The sequence below is a fragment of the Astyanax mexicanus genome, chromosome 17 (assembly GCF_023375975.1).
Source record: "Astyanax mexicanus isolate ESR-SI-001 chromosome 17, AstMex3_surface, whole genome shotgun sequence".
NCBI lineage: Eukaryota > Metazoa > Chordata > Actinopteri > Characiformes > Acestrorhamphidae > Astyanax > Astyanax mexicanus.
The window spans coordinates 22,454,823-22,476,418 of record NC_064424.1 but is presented as its reverse complement, the minus strand read 5'-3'; the positions used below and the strand labels follow the sequence as shown (position 1 = coordinate 22,476,418).

General features: G+C 38.4%; 1 protein-coding gene across 1 annotated transcript in view; it reads left to right on the top strand.

The window, feature by feature from the left end:
• The window catches only part of LOC103032444 (uncharacterized), a 177,507-nt gene that overhangs the window by 55,209 nt on the left and 100,702 nt on the right, over window positions 1-21,596 (top strand). Inside the window, exon 52 of the mRNA XM_049466410.1 lies at window positions 5,609-5,776. Within this exon, the coding sequence (XP_049322367.1) occupies window positions 5,609-5,776 (168 nt within the window). The remainder of the gene's footprint in view (window positions 1-5,608; window positions 5,777-21,596) is intronic.

Here is a 21,596-nt window from a genome sequence, read left to right as displayed (position 1 = left end):
GATTGGGAAACGGTAATCCATTCTTTTATCAATACAAGGTTGGATTATTGTAACTCTCTCTACTACGGCCTTGATCAGTCACTGCTGCACCGCCTGCAGCTTGTACAAAACGCAGCGGCTCGTCTCCTTACAGGTAAACATAATCGTGATCACATTTCCCCGGTATTAGCTTTGCTGCATTGGCTTCCAATTGCTTTTAGAATAGATTTAAAAATTTTATTGCTTGTTTTTAAAGCTCTTAATGGCTTAGCCCCTCAATATCTAACTGAGTTACTTCATGTTTACTCCCCCATCAGATCACTGAGATCCTCCAATCAGCTCTTACTGGTCCCTCCTAAAGCAAAACTCAAAACCAAAGGTTTGTGGCAGCGGCCCCTAGGCTCTGGAATAACCTGCCCTGGCACATTCGATCAGCAGGTTCTCTTGAGGATTTTAAATCCTCTTTAAAACGCACACTTTTTCTCTCTGGCGTTTAATCATATTTAAGTAGACTCTTGGCTGATAACCCTGATTTGTTGTCTTTTAAATGTATTTCATATGAACTTTGTACTGTGTTATTGTATTTATTGATTTGACTGTTTGGAATTATCTGAGTCACTTTTATCTTCAATGTAGCTTTCTATCTTGTACAGCACTTTGGTCAACCTCTATGGAGTGAATTTTGTGCCAAAAGTTTTACGTAAAAAAATAAAATCCACAATCAAAATTTTAAGAATCAAAAGTAAAACATGTATGTTGCAAATTCAAAAGAGAAAAAATATATATCAAATATATATATTTAAATATACTTGGTTATTTTATTATTCTTTGCACTTATTTGAAAATTATTTTAGTTTGGATTTTGCCAGTCTTTGCTTTCATTTTTGGATTTTTGGGGATTTTCTGTGGATTTTTGTGGATTTTGCTGCTAAAGACTTTTGCTTCTGGAATCTCTCCTTTGCTTCTGCTTCATTTTTTTGGTTCTGATTTTTGGCACACTTTTCACGGGTGGGCGGGGCTTAGAAGAAGGCGTTCCCCTTTAATCTCTATTGGTCACCTACCCTGAACCCTCGTCTGAGACAGACCACGCCCACCCCGCCAGCTTCAAGCGCTCTTCCAAACATGGCGGAGCGAACGGGGTTCAGCTCACAGCAGCACCAGCAGGTACTACAGTGAGTTAGTGGGTTAGCTAAGCTAGTTAGGTTACCTAGTCAGTGAGTTAGCTAGTTAACCTTAACCAGCACACTTACTTGGCTTTACCCTGGGGCATAATAACTAGCTTAGCTAACCCACTAGCTCACTGACTAGGTAACCTAACTAGCTTAGCTAACCCACTAACTCACTGACCAGATGACCTAGGTTAAGTATCTAGCTAACTCACTGACCAGATGACCTAGGTTAAGTAGCTAGCTAACTCGCTGACCAGATAACCTAGGTTAACTAGCTAACTCACTGACTAGGTAACCTAACTAGCTTAGCTAACCCACTAACTCACTGACCAGATGACCTAGGTAAACTAGATAACTCACTGACTAGGTAGGTTAGTGTTCACTAACGAACTAGTATAATTTAAGCATGGATATTTAGCACACCCCGCTAACATGAGCATCTTAATAGAGTTAAACACTTACTTAAAAAAGAAATATAACATTAAACATAACGTCTGTATGAAATTTAATTGGAAAAGTACCTGCTGGTGCTGCTGTGAGCTGAACCCCGTTCGCGCCGCCATGTTTGGAAGAGCGCTTGAAGCTGGCGGGGTGGGCGTGGTCTGTCTCAGACGAGGGTTCAGGGTAGGTGACCAATAGAGATTAAAGGGGAACGCCTTCTTCTAAGCCCCGCCCACCCGTGAAAAGTGTGCCAAAAATCAGAACCAAAAAAATGAAGCAGAAGCAAAGGAGAGATTCCAGAAGCAAAAGTCTTTAGCATCAAAATCCACAAAAATCCACAGAAAATCCAAAAAAATCCAAAAATGAAAGCAAAGACTGGCAAAATCCAAACTAAAATAATTTTCAAATAAGTGCAAAGAATAATAAAATAACCAAGTATATTTAAATATATATATTTGATATATATTTTTTCTCTTTTGAATTTGCAACATACATGTTTTACTTTTGATTCTTAAAATTTTGATTGTGGATTTTATTTTTTTACGTAAAACTTTTGGCACAAAATTCACTCCATAAACCTCGGTTGTTTTAAATGTGCTCTATAAATAAAGGTTGAGTTGAGTTGAGTTGATATATATATATATATATATATATATATATATATATATATATATATATATATATATATATATATATATATATATCCCTGGACGTGGCTGCAGGAGGAAAATTGAAGACAAATCAAAGAGACTGATTATACAAATGATAACAAAAGAGCCCAGAAAAAACTCTGAAGAGAATAAAGGTGAACTTCAAGCTCAAGGAGCATCAGTGTCAGATCACACCATCCGTCATTGTTTGAGCCAAAGCGGACATAATGCGAGACAAGCAAGGAGGACATCATTGTTAAAATCAAAATGAGGAGGAGGTTCTGTTATGTTCTGGGCTGCTTTGCTGCATCTGGCACAGGATGTCTTGAATCTGTGCAGGGTACAATGAAATCTCAAGACTATCAAGGGATTCTAGACAGAAATTTGCTGCCCAGTGTCAGAAAGCTTGGTCTCAGACACAGGTCATGAGTCTTGCAACAGTACACTGAACCAAAACACACAGTTCTGAAGTGGCTCTGACCTAATCCTATTGAGCTTCTTTGGAAGGAGGTGAAACATGCCGTCTGGAAAAGGCACCTTTAAACCTGAGACAACTGGAGCAGTTTGCTCATGAGGAGTGGGCCAAAATACCTGCTGAGAGGTGCAGAAATCTTATTGACAGTTACAGAAATCATTTGATTGCAGTGATTGCAAAAGTTTGTGCAACAAAATATTAAGTAAAGGGTACCATAATTTCTGTCCAGGCCTGTGTCATGAGTTTATTTTTTTTTATACTTATGTTAAAGTGTGGTTGAAAAGCAATGTGTGATTTTCACTTGTTCATAGCATTGTTGATAACATTTTATTTGTTATTACTTTTGTCAGATTCAAATTATTTCTGTGACCATTGTTGGTTTTTCTTTCATTAACCAAGGGGTACCAACAATTTTGTCCATGTGCGTATATTTATGTATATATATGGTCTCTATAGTTATTCTTTATAGATATATAGATTAAGCCCAGTACACCCTTATAATTTGGTTAGGAAAATATATAATTATATAGCAAATATATAATTATATTTCATAGCACTCTTTGCTACGAAAATAACTGTTGCTAAGGTATTTTTCACACATAAGAAACGCACATAAAACTTTATTTTTTTTAAATCAACAGTGTGCCATATAATCCAGTGTTTTATGTATGTAATCCAGCGCAGTATGTATGTATGTATGTATGTATGTATGTATCTGGCTTACTGACTCTAAACCGATTTTATGTGGTACACAGTCCTCAAAAATACAACTTTGGTTAGCTACAAAGCTGCAACGCTTGATGGAATGTCTGAGCATTACGGCTACCGTAGTTAGGAGCCTCAAAAAGTAATACTGCCTCTATTATCACTTGAAACCTAAGCTAAGTAAATAAATAAAAATGTTTTACTCATCCAAATATATGTTTTTAAGAAGAGAAATGTGTGTAGATTAACATCCAGGCATCGTTTAAAGGAAAAAGGGTTTTTTTATACAGTAATACAGTTTTAGTGACCCCCCCCCCCCCCCACCCCAGCAGCAAAACTTTCTTTACTTTCTGCTTAAAATACCCTATAATAACTGGATAAATATATACATAATATTTTATTTAATAACAACTCTTAACATAATGTTAGTGGCTGATAATTTGTGTAATAGTGCATTTTTTAGAATAGCTGAGCTTATTTGTTTGCACCTGCATCTTAGATGGCCCCTATGTCCCTATTGCATAGTTCAAATGGTCCAAAACCACTACTCACAATTTTCAAAAAAATGTGAGTAACCTAATGTCTTCAAAAAGATTTAAATTGTGTTTAAAAAAACATTAACACATGCAATTAATCTATATATTGTGGTGGTTTATGTCCAGAAGAAAAAAAAATGTTTTGTTGAAATATGAATTAAAAACCTGAATCTGATTCTCACTACCCCCTCACACACACACACACACAAACTACAGTCTCAAGATTAATCACAAATGGTTGGTCTGACCAATCCTTTGTTTTTATCTATTGACACCAGTAAAATAAACTTTAGTACTTTACAGTCATATGTTTGGGCACCCCTATTAATCTTAATCATATTAGTTCTAAATATTTGGGTGTTTGCAACAGCCATTTCAGTTTGATATATCCAATAACTGATGGACACAGTAATACTTCAGGTGGCATCATGGGCTCATCAAAACAACTCTCAAATGATCTAAAAACAAAGATTGTTCAACATAGTTGTTCAGGGGAAGGATACAAAAAGTTGTCTCAGAGATTTAACCTATCAGTTTCCACTGTGAGGAACATAGTAAGGAAATGGAAGACCGCAGGGACAGTTCTTGTTAAGACCAGAAGTGGCAGGCCAAGAAAAATATCAGAAAGGCAGAGAAGAAGAATGGTGAGAAAAGCTTTTGAATGGCTTCTTTCGCATCACTCTCCCATACAGCTTCTCCTTGTGCAAAGTGTGCTGTATTGTTGACTGATGCACAGTGACACCATCTGCAGCAAGATGATGCTGCAGCTCTTTGGAGGTGGTCTGTGGATTGTCCTTGACTGTTCTCACCATTCTTCTTCTCTGCCTTTCTGATATTTTTCTTGGCCTGCCACTTCTGGGCTTAACAAGAACTGTCCATGTGGTCTTCCATTTCCTTACTATGTTCCTCACAGTGGAAACTGACAGGTTAAATCTCTGAGACAACTTTTTGTATCCTTCCCCTGAACAACTATGTTGAACAATCTTTGTTTTTAGATCATTTGAGAGTTACTTTGATGAGCCACTCTTCAGAGGAGATTCAAATAGGAGAACAACTTGCAACTGACCACCTTAAATACCTTTTCTCATGATTGGACACCTGGCTATGAAGTTCAAAGCTCAATGAGGTTACCAAACCAATTTTGTGCTTCAGTAAAGTAAAGTCAGTAAAAAGTAGTTAGGAGTATTCAAATCAATAAAATGATAAGGGTGCCCATACTTTTGCACCGGTCAATTTTTGGTTTAATGCATATTGCACATTTTCTGTTAGTACAATATACCTCATTTCAATCCTGAAGTATTACTGTGTCCATCAGTTATTAGATATATCAAACTGAAATGGCTGTTGCAAACACCCAAATATTTAGAACTAAAAATGATTAAGATTAATAGGGGTGCCCAAACTTTTTCATATGACTGTATTTTAAAAAGCCAAAGGTCAAATAAACAAAGCATATTAGGTCAGAGAATCATAGACTCAGACTCTAAATTGATTGTACTGTTTTATATTAAAATAGTTTTTCATCATTCAAATTCTGAATTAAAACTTTAAAACTCTTTCAAGTACATTATGCAGCATTTTTAATTACACAATAAACAGGTATTGATGTTGCCTTCACAGTTTTACGATTCTGTCCTGATCTTTTGCTTTTAGAATCAATAATGATGATCTAAAAGAAGAAAGCTGTTCAGCTTTAGCCACAGTTCTAACATCATCCAGTCTGAGAGAACTGGACCTGAGTAACAACAACCTGCAGAATTCAGGAGTGAAAAAGCTCTGTGATGCCCTGAAGAATCCTCTTTGTAAACTGGAAACACTGAGGTAAGATCTTCTGTGATTATCATTCAGAGTCTGATAGCACTTTAACAGTGAAAGAAATTAATGATGGTGTTTTCTGAGGAATGAATATAAAACTGTACTGTACTGTTAGGATTAATTATACTGTATTCTTGTGTCTTTCTTTAGTCTTTCATTCTGCAGTGTAACAGAGGAAGGGTATGCTGCTCTGACTTCAGTTCTGAAAGAAAACCCTGAATCACACCTGAAAAAGCTGGATTTGAGTGGGAATGACCCCGGAGACAGAGGAGTTGAACTGATTACTTCTGTATTTATGAATTCAAAGAAAACTCTAAGGTAATGATTTTTTTAATAAACAATTTATTCTTAAAGCATTTGCAATACATTAACTATTTTACTTACATTTTGTAACATTACTTTCAATGTTGTTAAAGGGCCAAGATCTTCATAAGAGACATAATCACATCTAGACCTTAATTAGAGACCCAGTAATTAGAAATACAGTAAAATCAACATTGTGTGCTCTCCTCAATGAAATTAACATCATATGGGTATTACTGAAACAATCATTTTGAAATACAGAATAAATAAGTCAAGTTGCAGTTACCTATTATGGGTTATCTATTCTCTGGGGCAGTAGAATATCAGTTTTCTTTTGCCAGTCATAGGATAATTAAAGTAAACTGTGTTTTATCAATAATTGTATGATTAATGTGTCTGTACCGTTGGTCTCTCTACAGGCTGCTGAAAAGTGATGCTGCAGAGGAAGTCTGTACTCATCTTGAACATATTCTGAGAAAAAAACCTTTACTGCAGAGGGAGCTTGATCTGAGCAAAATAAAACCAGAAAAGATATCAGTTAATCAGCTGTCTGCTCTACTGGAGGATCCTCACTGCAGACTGCTGAGACTCACGTAAGCAATAACAAATATAGTTTTAAATAGAGCCTGGATTATTGCCTACAGACTGATTTCACCTTGTTTATTGGCCTTGCTTCAAACTTATATTTTGCTTGGGTCCACCTAATACCTTGAAATGGCCCCATTTAGGCTTTATCAAACTTTACAAAACACAAATAAATTTGAATCATGCTAAACAGCAATATTTAACTGTTACATGAAAATAAAATGTGGCACTTTTGCTGTTTTTCCCAAATAGATGAATGAATAATAAATATACTAATCTATCTCTTCTTTGTCTCCATCTCTCTTCAGACTGTATGAAGTTGGCAGTATTACAGAGAAAGACTGTGCTGGTGTGATTTCTGCTCTGATTATAAACCCCTCACACCTGAGAGAGCTGGATCTGAATGAAAATAAACTAGATCAGTCAGCACTGAAAAAGCTCTGTGATCTGCTGAAGAATCCTCGCTGTAAACTAAAGAAACTGAGGTGAGTTATATTGATGAATACATTGATTTTTATAACAAATGTGTACATTTGAAATATTTAATTATTAAAGAGTGTTGATGTTATACAAATTCATGTATGCATTATATGTATGCATATTTATTATTATTAGCACATTGAAATAATTACTATTTCTATATTTCTTATGGTGATTAATATTTGTCCTAAATCATAAGATTATTAGATTCAGTGTATGACCTGTATAAAATACAACACTGGATAAGTTGTATGTAATGAAGTTGAGGTGTAGTGGAATGTGTGTTTCTGCTGAGTTGTTATGGTAAAGGTCTTGTAGAGAATGAGTGCATAGACTGTCTCTTTTTCACTCTACCCATGGCATGTAAAGAGAATATGGCTCACAAATGTTCAAATGTATCCTTATTAAATTCTGTTGAACTTGTATTTGCTACTTACATAATGCAGACTTCATCTCCTATTAAAGTGAATAGTTTAATAATCATTGTGTTTATATATTTGTTCCAATGTAAAAGAAACTGTCATTTTGTCTGCAGACTTAAAAATTGCAGGATAAAAGAGAACGGATGTGCTGATCTGGCCTCGGATCTTTGTTTGAATCCATCTCACATCAAAGTTCTGGATCTGAGTAAAAATAAAGTAGGAGATTCAGGAATGAAGCAGCTCAGTGAACTGCTGAAGAATCAGGAGTGTAAACTACAGGAACTACTGTAAGTAGATCAGTTTTATGCCGTATAAAAGAGAATCTAATCTTTAACAGACGTCGTACTCTCTCATATAAAAACTGATCTCATCTTTGTGTTATGTTTGTTAATAGAAAATACTAAAAAGTGTGTGTGTCTGCAGGCTACAGGGGTGCAGTATAGGAGAGAAAGGCTGTGCTGCTCTGGCCTCAACTCTTTGTTTGAATCCAACTCACATCAAAGTTCTGGATCTGAGTAAAAATAAAGTAGGAGATTCAGGAATGAAGCAGCTCAGTGAACTGCTGAAGAATCAGGAGTGTAAACTACAGGAACTACTGTAAGTATATCAGTTTTATGCCGTAGAAAAGAGAATCTAACCTTTAACAGTCTTTGTTCTCTCTCTCATATAAAAACTGATTTTATCTTTGTGTTACTGAAGTGTGCTATGTATATTATTATGTTTGTTAATTGAAAATAGTAAAGAATATGTTTGTCTGCAGGCTTCAGGAGTGCAGTATAGGAGAGAAAGGCTGTGCTGCTCTAAATTCAGCTCTAACCTCAAACCACTCACACCTTAGAGAATTGGATCTGCAGGGGAATAAACTGGGAAAGTCAGTAAAACAGCTCTCAGAACTAATGAAGAAATCAGGATGTAACTTACAGTAAGAAAACTCACAATGATCAAAGAAAGAAGTTTGAACATATTAAGTATTTATTTTATTATGTATAATATTTAATATATACAATTTAACTCAACACAAGCATTGAAGCTGTTGCACTTTTGCCCTGTTTCCTGCTGTCTTTATGTTTTTTTTATATTTCTCAGTTTGTTCGTCATGTGCTCTTTATAAAGTTTCTGTCTTTGTTTCCACACTAATTTTACCTCCAAGACGTTAGTTATTTCACCTGTGCTTACATTTTTGTCTAATTAGTTATACAAAATAGTTTTAAATATAAACTAGTGTAAATATATACAAAATATATTAAATATGAAGATAAATATATTAAAGTTGAGTATGCTCCAATACATAAGCAGAACCAGGGTTCTGTGTTTTGAATAAAAAAAATACAAACAGTGATGCAGCAGTTAATTGCAATTAATTGCAACAGGTGGCTGGAAACCATTTTTTTACAGTACTAGAAACATATACAGACTGTAAAACATTATTTTCATCATGTGTATAAACGAAAATGGAAGAAAATAAATGAATAAATAACACTTTATGCTTTATCACTTCTTGTTGATACAAGAATGGGTTAGTAAGTAATATATTTTTTTTAACTTGCCAAACCCACACTATTAAGATTTGTATATAGTATATACCTTATAGTATTAGTATGTAGCACACAATTGGAATGCAGCCTATGTATAAGTAAACCCTTTGTTTCAGAGTTTCTTTTTCTGTATTTGTATATTTTACATCAGGATCCCCGTTTGTCTCGTGAACCTTAGTTTGCTTGCTTGGTTTCTTTTAGTTTGTGCTCTCCTTTCTACCCCTGCATGTTTTGTATTTTGTGCTTGTGCTTTTTGTTTTGTTTGTGGTCTTCAGTTGTTATTTGCTTACAGATTTATGGATATTAATGATATATTAAAAGAGGAAACAGATAAATAATGCAACATATCACACAAACTGTACAATTTTATGAGCAAATAGGTTTCCAACAGTAGTATTAGCTCTACCACAGTAAATCCTTTAGCACATCTATTAAATCTGAACTTTATTACACAATCTAATTTTTAATATTTTGATATTGACACTGTCCCATATATGGCACAGGTTTATATTTGTATTTTAACATATTCAGGAGCACTTGTCAAGTCAAACTTCTGTGATGGAGCCATCGAGTTGGATCAATGTGTTGTCACTTTTAAAGTATTAACTTAGTATTCAGATTCCATTTGTTTCACCACCTGACATTTAAACTGCCTCATTGTTTTATTATTCTGTTTAAAAACATGACAAGTCTTTATCTTAAAAAAAACTTTACTTGTTTCACTCACAGATTAGATAAATCAATGCTGGACTGGGTTACTGGATGGTTACCCTGGAATTGGGGCAAAGAAGATTTGGATAACCAGAACACTGACCGGAGTAAAGCAAAACAGGGAGGAGCTAGTTCACCTGACGAGAACAATGACCCAAATACAAAGAAACCGGGAGGAGCTAGTTCATCTGACGAGAACAATGACCCAAGTACAAAGAAACCGGGAGGAGCTAGTTCATCTGACGAGAACAATGACCCAAGTACAAAGAAACAGGGAGGAGCTAGTTCACCTCAACAGAACAATGACCCGAGTACAAAGAAACAGGGAGGAGCTAGTTCACCTGAACAGAACAATGACCCGAGTACAAAGAAACAGGGTGGAGCTAGTTCACCTGACGAGAACAATGACCCAAGTACAAAAAAACAGGGAGGAGCTAGTTCACCTGACGAGAACAGTGGCCCAAGTACAAAGAACGAGGGAGGAGCTAGTTCACCTGACGAGAACAATGACCTGAGTACAAAGCAACAAGGAGGAGCTAGTTCACCTCAACAGAACAATGACCTGAGTACAAAAAAACAGGGAGGAGCTAGTTCACCTGAACAGAACAATGAACTGAGTACAAAGAAACAGGGAGGAGCTAGTTCACCTGACGAGAACAATGACCCGAGTACAAAGAAACAGGGAGGAGCTTGTTCACCTCAACAGAACAATGACCAGAGTACAAAGAAACAGGGAGGAGCTAATTCAACTGACGAGAACAATGACCCAAGTACAAAGAAACAGGGAGGAGCTAGTTCACCTGACGAGAACAATGACCCGAGTACAAAGAAACAGGGAGGAGCTAGTTCACCTGATGAGAACAATGACCCGAGTACAAAGAAAAAGGGAGGAGCTAGTTCACCTGACGAGAACAATGACCCGAGAACAAAGAAACTGGGAGGAGCTAGTTCACCTGACGAGAACAATGACCCGAGTACAAAGAAACAGGGAGGAGCTTGTTCACCTCAACAGAACAATGACCCGAGTACAAAGAAACAGGGAGGAGCTAGTTCACCTGATGAGAACAATGACCCAAGTACAAAGAAACAGGGAGGAGCTAGTTCACCTGACGAGAACACTGCCCCGTGTACAAAGAAACAAGGAGGAGCTAGTTCACCTGAACAGAACAATGACTCGAGTACAAAGAAACAGGGAGGAGCTAGTTCACCTGACGAGAACAATGATCCGAGTACAAAGAAACTGGGAGGAGCTGGTTCACCTGATGAGAACAATGACCGGAGTGCAAAGAAACAGGGAGGAGCTAGTTCACCTGAACAGAACAATGACGCGAGTACAAAGAAACAGGGAGGAGCTAGTTCACCTGACGAGAACAATGACCCGAGTACAAAGAAACAGGGAGGAGCTAGTTCACCTGACGAGAACAATGACCTGAGTACAAAGAAACTGGGAGGAGCTAGTTCACCTGACGAGAACAATGACCCGAGTACAAAGAAACAGGGAGGAGCTAGTTCACCTGACGAGAACAATGACCTGAGTACAAAGAAACTGGGAGGAGCTAGTTCACCCGACGAGAACAATGACCCGAGTACAAAGAAACTGGGAGGAACTTGTTCACCTCAACAGAACAATGACCCGAGTACAAAGAAACAGGGAGGAGCTAGTTCAACTGACGAGAACAATGACCCAAGTACAAAGAAACTGGGAGGAGCTAGTTCACCTGACGAGAACAATGACCCGAGTACAAAGAAACAGGGAAGAGCTAGTTCACCTGACGAGAACAATGACCCAAGTGCAACGAAACAGGGAGGAGCTAGTTCACCTGAACAGAACAATGACCCGAGTACAAAGAAACAGGGAGGAGCTAGTTCACCTGACGAGAACAATGACCCGAGTACAAAGAAACAGGGAGGAGCTAGTTCACCTGACGAGAACAATGACCCGAGTACAAAGAAACAGGGAGGAGCTAGTTCACCTGACGAGAAAAATGACCCGAGTACAAAGAAACAGGGAGGAGCTAGTTCACCTGACAAGAACAGTGACCCGAGTACACAGAAATCGGGAGGAGCTATTTCACCTGACGAGAACAATGACCCGAGTACAAAGAAACAGGGAGGAGCTAGTTCACCTGACGAGAACAATGACCCGAGTACAAAGAAACAGGGAGGAGCTAGTTCACCTGACGAGAACAATGACCCGAGTACAAAGAAACAGGGAGGAGCCTCTTCACCTCAACAGAACAATAACCCGAGTACAAAGAAACCAGGAGGAGCTAGTTCACCTGACAAGAACAATGACCCAAGTACAAAGAAACAGGGAGGAGCTTGTTCACCCCAACAGAACAATGACCCGAGTACAAAGAAACAGGGAGGAGCTAGTTCACCTGACGAGAACAATGACCCGAGTAAAAAGAAACAGGGTGGAGCTAGTTCACCTGAACAGAACAATGATCCGAGTAAAATGAAACAGGGTGGAGCTAGTTCACCTGACTAGATCAATGACCCGAGTACAAAGAAACAGGGAGGAGCTTGTTCACCTCAACAGAACAATGACCCGAGTACAAAGAAACAGGGAGGAGCTAGTTCACCTGACGAGAACAATGACCCGAGTACAAAGAAACAGGAAGGAGCTAGTTCACCTGAACAGAACAATGACTCGAGTACAAAGAAACAGGGAGGAGCTTGTTCACCTGACAAGAACAATGACCCGAGTACAAAGAAACAGGGAGGAGCTAGTTCACCTGACAAGAACAATGACCTGAGTACAAAGAAACTAGGAGGAGCTAGTTCATCTGACAAGAAACAATGACCCGAGTACAAAGAAACCTCAACAGAACAATGACCCGGGTAAAAAGAAACAGGGAGGAGCTAGTTCACCTGAACAAAACAATGACCAGAGTACAAAGAAACAGTGAGGAGCTAGTTCACCTGACAAGAACAATGACTCGAGTACAAATGGCAACTTTTCTTTTAGTGCTCATTTCATGCTACATTAATGTTTCCTGTCTTTTCTGATTGTACAAGTCGCTTGTGTATTGGCGTTTTTTATTTATATGATATTGATATAGCATTTTCTATATTGCATTAAATATTGTTTTTATCACAAAGTTATTTTTAGACATTAAATGACAAACAGTGTAAAACCAATTCCTGGTGTTGTGAACTATGCCTCTGCTTTAATGAGCTGCATTAGTTTTGATTTATTGTAAATGCACATCAACACAGTCAATAAAACTTATATTGTGATTAAATAGCACAAGCTTTCTTAATAGTCTCATTCCATTGTTTTTTAATTCATTTTAAAATGTCTATTTGTGGTCTCCAGCATGGATGAATGCCATGTGAGACGTTTTTTGTGAAAGAAAAAAAAAAAAAAGCTTTTTGTAAAACTCTGCTTTAGTTCACAGGATTAGAGCTCTCTGAAAAAAGAGTCAGTTTTTAAAATAGGTAATTTTACTTTTACTCAAGTACATTTTGACACAAGTAATTTACTTCGCTACAATGGAAAACTCCCCATTACTGAGTAAAAAATAAAATGCTGGGGAAAAAAGAATGTTGTCTGAATTAAAAAAAATTGCAGCGGATGCGCCCAGCGCATGAATGCTCATGCATGGAATAACGAGGCAATGACGCCCTCATGCAATGTAAAATGTGCCCCTCAGAACAGAACTGTAAGCTTTCAAAACTTCCACATCAAACCTGAGAAAGCATGTGGTGGTAAGAATAGTATATGTATATTCTAAATTCACTGGTTAGCTGTGGATTTACTTTACAAAGACCAGTAATCTCCGTTCATATGCAGCTACACAGATTATACAATGTTCTGTACTTAGTAAAATATCCAGTACAATAATCCCTTTATTAAAAAATTGTACATCCTAAGCTTGGGACTGTGGTGGTGAAAGAATTTGCCCTGCGGTTATATGGTAGCTCAACAAAGCGATGTGTGGTATGACGCAATATGCCTTCATATTAGAGCTATAGAAATTATTTTTTGATGATTTTTTGCTTTGAACACTGCAGCTAATATATTTGTTTTTGTTTACGATCTAACGAGCTTCAAACATGGTTTACTCACCCAAATAAACTGTTTTTTAGGAGTGATAAGTGTGTAGATTATTCCAGGGCTCCTCAGGACAACGACGTATTCGCAGCTGCTGAATATCAGCGTGAATCGTGCATTTAAAGGGGCGCTCTGAGCTGAGTGGAAAGCACCAAATATAATATATTTAAATATATTTAAATAATAATACTTTAAATAACAGGTGTGCCTAATTTTGACTCCCCGGCAGAATCAGACTCCCCTTTGCGTGCACACGCGTCTGGTAAACGTGGGCGCTAGAGGTTACTCTCGCGCTGTCAGAATTTTTTTTTTGTGGGTAAATAACGCTTTATATTTATATTAACTCAGAACAAAGCAAGATAAGGCTTCGGCACCCACGCTGCGAGACGTCCAGTCGGGAGAGCGCACGGTGCTCATCAGTTACCTTATATTTTCTTTGTAACTGGTTTTAAAGAAATTACTTTCAACAACACTCTTTTTACTCTCCCATTAATTTCTATTAGGCTTACAAATTATTCTATAAAAAGGATAATAGTTTTTTGTGTAATATGATTATATAATTTGTCCTACAGCTAAACACTGTGACGCCAGGTAGAGAGGAGTGACGCGAGCCGAGTTAAAAATACAGACAGGTTTATTAGCAGGAAGGCTAACAGGTTCTGCTAACAGAATAACCAGGTAAACAATGATCTCACCGATAACCAAAGACGTAGTCAAAAATACAGTCCGAGTTCGAAACCGAGAAACAGTCCAACCATACAACAAATCCAATAAGGGCAAAACAAAAGACATAAACCGATAATTCGAAAACAGGGTCGTAACGAGAAGGCAAAAACAGTACACAGGAAAACGCTTAGTCTGCAACATAAGTCGGCAATACCTCGCGGAGTTTGTTTACAAACGGATGCCTTAAATACAGGATCTAGATAAGAATGAACCGGAAGTAATTTAGAACACAGGTGAATCAGAGCGTCGGAGCGTAACGTGATTGGGTGAAGGTGAAGGGTTATTATTGATGTCATAATCGAGGGAATTCTGGGAAATAGAGTCCGATAGTGTGGAAGGAGAACCAGGCTGCGTAACAGTACCTCCTCCAAAGAGTCCGAAGGTAACGAAGGATGAGGACGACACAAGGAAACAGCCCCATCACCACCAGTAGCAACCTGGACAGGCTGTCCAGAAGCGGAAACGGAATGGACGGAGACCCTGGACCTAGGACGACCCCTTCTGGAGCCGCGGACGGAACTGAGGCAATGGACCAAGCCCGAAACACGACGTCTACCCCTTCTTGGAACCGGAGACCTTCTCCTGGGGAGAATAATAATCTTCGGTAAAAATTTGCAAAACCAAGAAATCTTTGTAGTTCCTTAACAGATTTAGGAAGAGGCCAATTAGCTACCGCCAGAACCTTTTTATCGTCCATGGTAATACCCTTTGCACTAATAACATGGCCTAAAAAGGAAATAGTGGACGGATTGAGTTCACATTTCTCTGCTTTGACGAAAAGTTGATTTTGGAGGAGTCGGGTTAATACTGCACGTACATGGGAGACATGAGTAAGCAAATCCGATGAGTAAATAAGAATGTCGTCTATATAAGCTATTACAAATCTTCCCAGCATGTCACGGAGTACATCGTTAATGAAAGAAGGGGAAGGGGCATTCTTGAGACCAAACGGCATAACTAAATATTCATAGTGCCCCCTAGTGGTAGTAAAGGCAGTCTTCCACTCATCACCCTCTCTGATCCTCACCAAGTTATAAGCACTACGCAGGTCTAATTTTGTGAAAATGGAAGCCCCACGTAACTGTTCAAGAGCTACAGGTACTAGAGGTAGTGGGTAAGGATACGTCTTCGTAACTGCATTGAGTTGACGATAATCTATACATGGACGAAGACCTCTGTCCTTCTTCTTAACAAAGAAGAAGGATGCGGCCACTGGAGAGGTAGAATGACGAATATACCTCTGAGCTAAGGCCTCTTGCACATGCTCCTCCATAGCATTTTCCTCAGTCTGAGTTAACGGGTAGATGCGTGATTTCGGTGGTATCTGATTATCAGTAAGCTCAATAGCACAGTCATAAGAACGGTGTGGAGGGAGTTGAGTAGCACGTGATTTACTAAATGCTTCAGTTAAATCTGAATAATCTAGAGGAATATGTGCAAGTGACTCCAAACCAGGACTTTCTACAGTAGTAGATTGGATCAATAATTTAGGGCCAATAATACAGTGATCATGACAGTATGGAGACCATGAAGTTATTTCACAATTAGACCAAGAAATCAGAGGATTGTGTTTTTCCAACCATGGAAGTCCCAAAATAATCTGATAATTTGTGTCCTTCATCACAAAAAACCTGATCTCCTCTGAGTGCAAAGCGCTGACGTTCAGCTTGACTGATGTGGTGGTGTGGGATACGGCTCCTTGTCCAACTGTGGTCCCATCCACCGCTGATAGTCTCATCGGGTTCTGCAGGCATTCAAACGGAATCAGGAGTCGTCTGGCCAGCTGCTCATTAATAAAGTTCCCCTCGGCTCCGGAATCAATCAGGGCTGGAAAAACAAAGGAAGAGGACTGGCAGAACAGTATAACTGAGATAATAAAAGATCTTGAATACATGTCAGAGCTAGGTCGGCTTACCCTCTTTGCGTGTGGAACCCCTTCCACACGCTTTCCCGAGTCAGAAGCAGGTGGCTCATATGCACGGTCCGGGTTGCCATGGTACCCATGGGAGAGCCCACCGTAGGACGAGCCTGAAGTAACTTGGCGCTGAACTCGGGAAGGGCAAAGCTGACAATTACGCAACACATGGCCTGTTCTGCCACAATAGAAGCAAAGTCCAGCTTGAAGTCTTCACATTCTCTCCTCCTTTGATAAACGGGAAGCGTCCAATTGCATGGGTTTTTCATCTCTGAGTGTGTCCCGTGGAGTAAATCCAGAAGCACGAGGCGTAGCAAAATGAGTAGCAGAAACAGCAGCTCTACGACCAGGTACCGAGCTCTGTTTTAGCTGATCAAGTCTGATGGCTAATGATATAAGTTCGTCCATCCTTGCAGGCTAATTCGGCTAACACATCAGCTCTGAGCCCGTTACGGAACATAACCCGTAAAGCTGGTTCGTTCCAACCACTACCAGCAGCCAAAGTACGAAATTCCAAAGCAAAATCTGAAACTGAACGATTTCCCTGGCGTAACTTAACTAATAACTCCCCCTGAGATTGTCCGTGATGAGGATGATCAAAAACCAGTTTAAATTCTTTGAGAAAGTGCTCGTACCTGCTACCCTCAATGCTAGGCCAGATAGCAGTAGCCCAATCCAAAGCTTTGCCGGTAAGGCGCGATATAAAAAATGAAATGCGCCCTGCATCGACACTAACCGGTGAGTTAACAAAAAATAATGACATTTGCAAGAGAAAACCTCTGCACAAATCGGGGGAACCGTCATATTTATCGGGTTTGCTTAACGGAAAAGCGGCTGCCAAGGGAGCGATAGCAGGAGAGCTAACCGGGGCCTGGTTAGCAGAGGCTAGGCTAGCTGGAGAGGCTACCCTCAGCTGGGCTAGCTGAGTAGCGATATCCTGAAGGCTAGCGGTGATTTGAGCTAGCTGAGAGTGCTGGTCTGACTGCTGGGTGGTGAGAGCAGTAACAGTGTTAGCAAGGCTCTCAAACAGCTGGCTATGCCCAAACAGTAAAGAAACAATGGATCATAGAATCCTATGCCACTTGTTCTTGAAAATTTTTATGGGGTGGTCTAAACAAATACTGCCTGAAAGATACAAATTACTATGTGGAATAATAGTTCATTGAAAATGGTTTAATTTATGATTTATTGTAATTTTTTACATCAAATAATTAAAAATAACTATGTAACTTTTACTCAAAGTACATTTTTAAATTTTACTTTTACTCGAGTAGATTTTTAGATAAGTACTTTTACTTTTGAGGTGTATTCTGTACTATGGATGTTTGTCACTTCTTGTTTGTGAGGCCTATTTCTATACATGATTGGCATGTCACAAGTGGTTTCAGGTAAACAACATGCCGCTTCTCAAAAGGTCATATTTACATATATGGTAAAGCTGTAAATAGGGTGGTTGGAATTCTTTAGGTATGAGAGCTATAGGAGTGACTGTGAGGGACTATTTAAACGGTTTAGACCACAAGACTGGGAGAGAGAAACCTGGGACACCGAGAATTGACAAGCTCTCTCCCACACTTTGCTTCTGATTGAAATAAATATTTTATTCCAGTAAAGAAGGCAGTGTGCACTGAGTTTTATTTCAAGAAACAACAGCCTTCCAAGAACACCCAAAGAGGAGTCCACAAGAGACAAGAAGACACAACAAAAAATGGCACCCCAGATGGGACTTGATTAAGACTTGATTGAGCCTTGATTGAGACGTCAGTTGAGACTTCGGTTGGGACTTCAGCAGGGCCTTGAGAACAGGGATTTCAGTTGTAGCTCCAGGCAAGAAAAAGATCCGGTGACCCCGAAAGGATCCAGTTGTGGCTCCGAGTGGTTTGACGTGGCAAACTTTCGCTCTCAAGCCGGCAAATAAAGGGTGAGCATTTTTCTCACAATATATTTGAGCGAGGGTTTTACATGTAAAGCTGGGGGGTGTGCTATGGGGCTGCACTAAGAGAAAACTTGGGTGTGAGGTTGTGATGTGTTCTTGAGATGAGACTGAGTTCTAAATTAGGGGCGTATGTGGGTTGTGTCACCACTATGGGGGTAATAGGAGAAATAGAATAAATGGATGAGAATAGCTGGATAAATGGCCAAAGTGTGCAGCATGCAGATTTTCGGGGGCAGGGCCCGTTCTCCCGTTAGATCATAAGACATGAGCCTTTTGGGGTAATCCAAGTAAATGTTAGACAAAGAAGAATAGGAATTAAAGAGAAAAAAGGGGTATCAAGAAAAGAAACAAGAGAAAAGAGATAACAAAGAGATAAGGACAGCAATGATTAACTAGATATTGTATGGCGCGCATGAAATGTAAATTAAAAAATGCGGTAAGAATACAAAGGTTTTCTGTAAGAAGTGTCCTTAACTGAGGCTTTAGCATGCATTATCTATGTGAAAAGTGCCTGAAAAATAGGTATTTCTTTGTGTTAAACAAAAAAGAGTTTATAAAAGTATGCAAAAGAGGAAAAGTGTGAAAAGGCTTCACAGAGAATAGAGAAAAAAATAGGATTAAAAGAAAACAAAGAGTAAGGAAAAGAGAATAATGCGCAGAAGAAAATATGTTAAGAAAGAAATAGGAAACCTGCAGGAAATAACGGAGGGGGTAAAAATAGTGATGGCCAGTGTGTGTGTGAGTGTGACAGGCCTGTATGAGAGAGTGTGTGTGAGGGGGATATGCCCTTTCTATGTTAGTTCTGTCTGAGGGAAAAAACTGCGTAGGAAAAAAGGAAGGAAATTAATTTGTACCTTTGTGGGGAGTTTAGTAATGATATAGAAATAAGGAGTAAATGGTTTGTACATTGGGAATAATAATAATAATAATAATAATAATAATAATAATAATAATAATAATAATAATAAAAAAAAAAAATAAAAATAATAATAATAATAATAATAATAATAATAATAATGTATAACTGTATTCTTACACTAACTATAAGTAAATATTAATGGTCATAAAAAAGTAGTATTAAACTAATAGGGGTTTTTCGGGTGTGAGTTGGAAATGAGGTATAGACAAATATATAAGCCCTGTCAGATGTCTGAGTGGAGCTGTTTTAGCTCATAAGACATCAGAAAGGGAGTTTAAGGTTAAATTTTATAAACCACAAAAACTGACCATGAGAGGGCCAGGTCATGTATGCAGCACTAGAATGCTGTTAAAAGTCCTGAAGACCCTATGGATAGTGGAATGTGGGTTTTGTTTAGGGTGTAATTTCCGACATAACGCCAGAGAAGTTTTAATATAGGGTTGTATACGATTATGCATAACTCTATATAGAGAGAAAGAAAATTGAGAAAAGGAGGGAGTGACGAAGGCTATGTTTAGGCATAGGAAAGTGGCTATAGGGTTGTAACCTGTTATGGGGGAAAAAAAAAAAAAAAAAAAAAAAAACAGGGGTATATGAAGAGTATTTAATATTAATCTCATATGGGGGAAAGTTTATTAACCTTTGATTTTCCTTCTTTTCTCTTCCTGGGCTGAGATTGGAGACAGGAGACAGAGAGGAAGGAAAAGAGAGGGGTGGCTGACAAGCAAAAGGGACAGAGTGTCACATGTACTGGCTGCTGTGTTGACGTCAACCATATCAGGCTAGTGATCATCCATAAATTTCTTCCTTATAAACACCTGCATCTAAACATAGTGGCATTTACATTTATAACTATCGTAAATTAGGAATATTACTTTACTCTCATTGGTGATTTATACAGGGGTGTATGAGATTTGAAAATAGATTAAGCAGGTAGTAATTTGGCCATAAGGAAATATACCAAGGGGGGTTAGAAGTTAAAATAAAAACACATAACTAAACAGATTGATTGATTGACTGGTTGATTGATTGATTGATTGCTAGGGTGAGTAATTGATTGGTTGGTTGTTTAAGTGATTGATTGGTTTGAATGATTGATTACAGATGTTGATTAGCTCATTAGTTAAAGGTGTGAGAATCACAAATAGTGGTGAATTAATTAAAAGTTTAGGACTGTAATTGGGAAGACAAATTAACAGAGAATCTTTTGAAACTTTGGTTGGAGACTTTAGACTTGGGAATTGTTTTTCAGTGTTTAGGTTTTCTGGAGTTGGCAACCATTCAAGCTGAGTCATGTGGATAGCAATTGAAATAAATAAATAAATAAAAATAAATAAATACATCAATTTTACTAATTTCTCAGTAATATTAAAGTAATCTTGGTAATTGGTATTTCTTCACATTAGAGGAACATAGAAAGGGTAGGATTATGTCAAATATGGGATTAAGTGGATCAAAAGGAATAACCCCAGTTGATGTGGTCAAGAAAAATAATCCTTTAATTAAAGGCATTAAAAAAATATCAGGGAAATGGAATAAAAGATGGCCTGATATTGATAAACCATGGCCAGTTGAAGGGACTCTTAACCCAGATGTAATCCTATTGTATGTGTCTACTTCTACGGGAGGTAAATATGCATGTGCAGTCCTCTGTCAACCTACAGGTACAGGACCAGGCCCGCAACCTATTGCTTATTATTCTATTGCATATTCAGAAGTAGAGTTGGGATTGCCATTATGTTACAGAGCAATGGTAGGGGTCTATTTAATGTATGAAAAGGCTTCAGCAATTACAATGGGGTATCCAGTAACAATTCTAACTCACCATAGCCTTAGAAATCTACTTAATCATGGCAAATATACTTTGACTATGCCTAGGCTTAGAGACTATTATAGGCTTCTGGAACAGGAAGATGTAACTCTAGTAAGGTGTGCTACAGTAAATCCAGCGGAAACCTTGCCAACTCCAGAAGATGGTGAACCACATGACTGTGTTCATGAAGCAGAAAAATATTCTAGACTTAGAGCGGATTTGCTAGCCATTCCCTTAAAGGAAGTGGACATTGAGTTTTGGACTGATGGGTCCTGTTATCGGATAGGTGACAAATTGAAAGCAGGTTATGCAGTGGTAAAAGCCCAAGGGGATGACTTTGTTGTTGAAAAAGCTGAAATAGTACCACAGCCAGCATCAGCCCAATTAGCAGAGCTTGTAGGACTGACAGAAGCATGTTTAT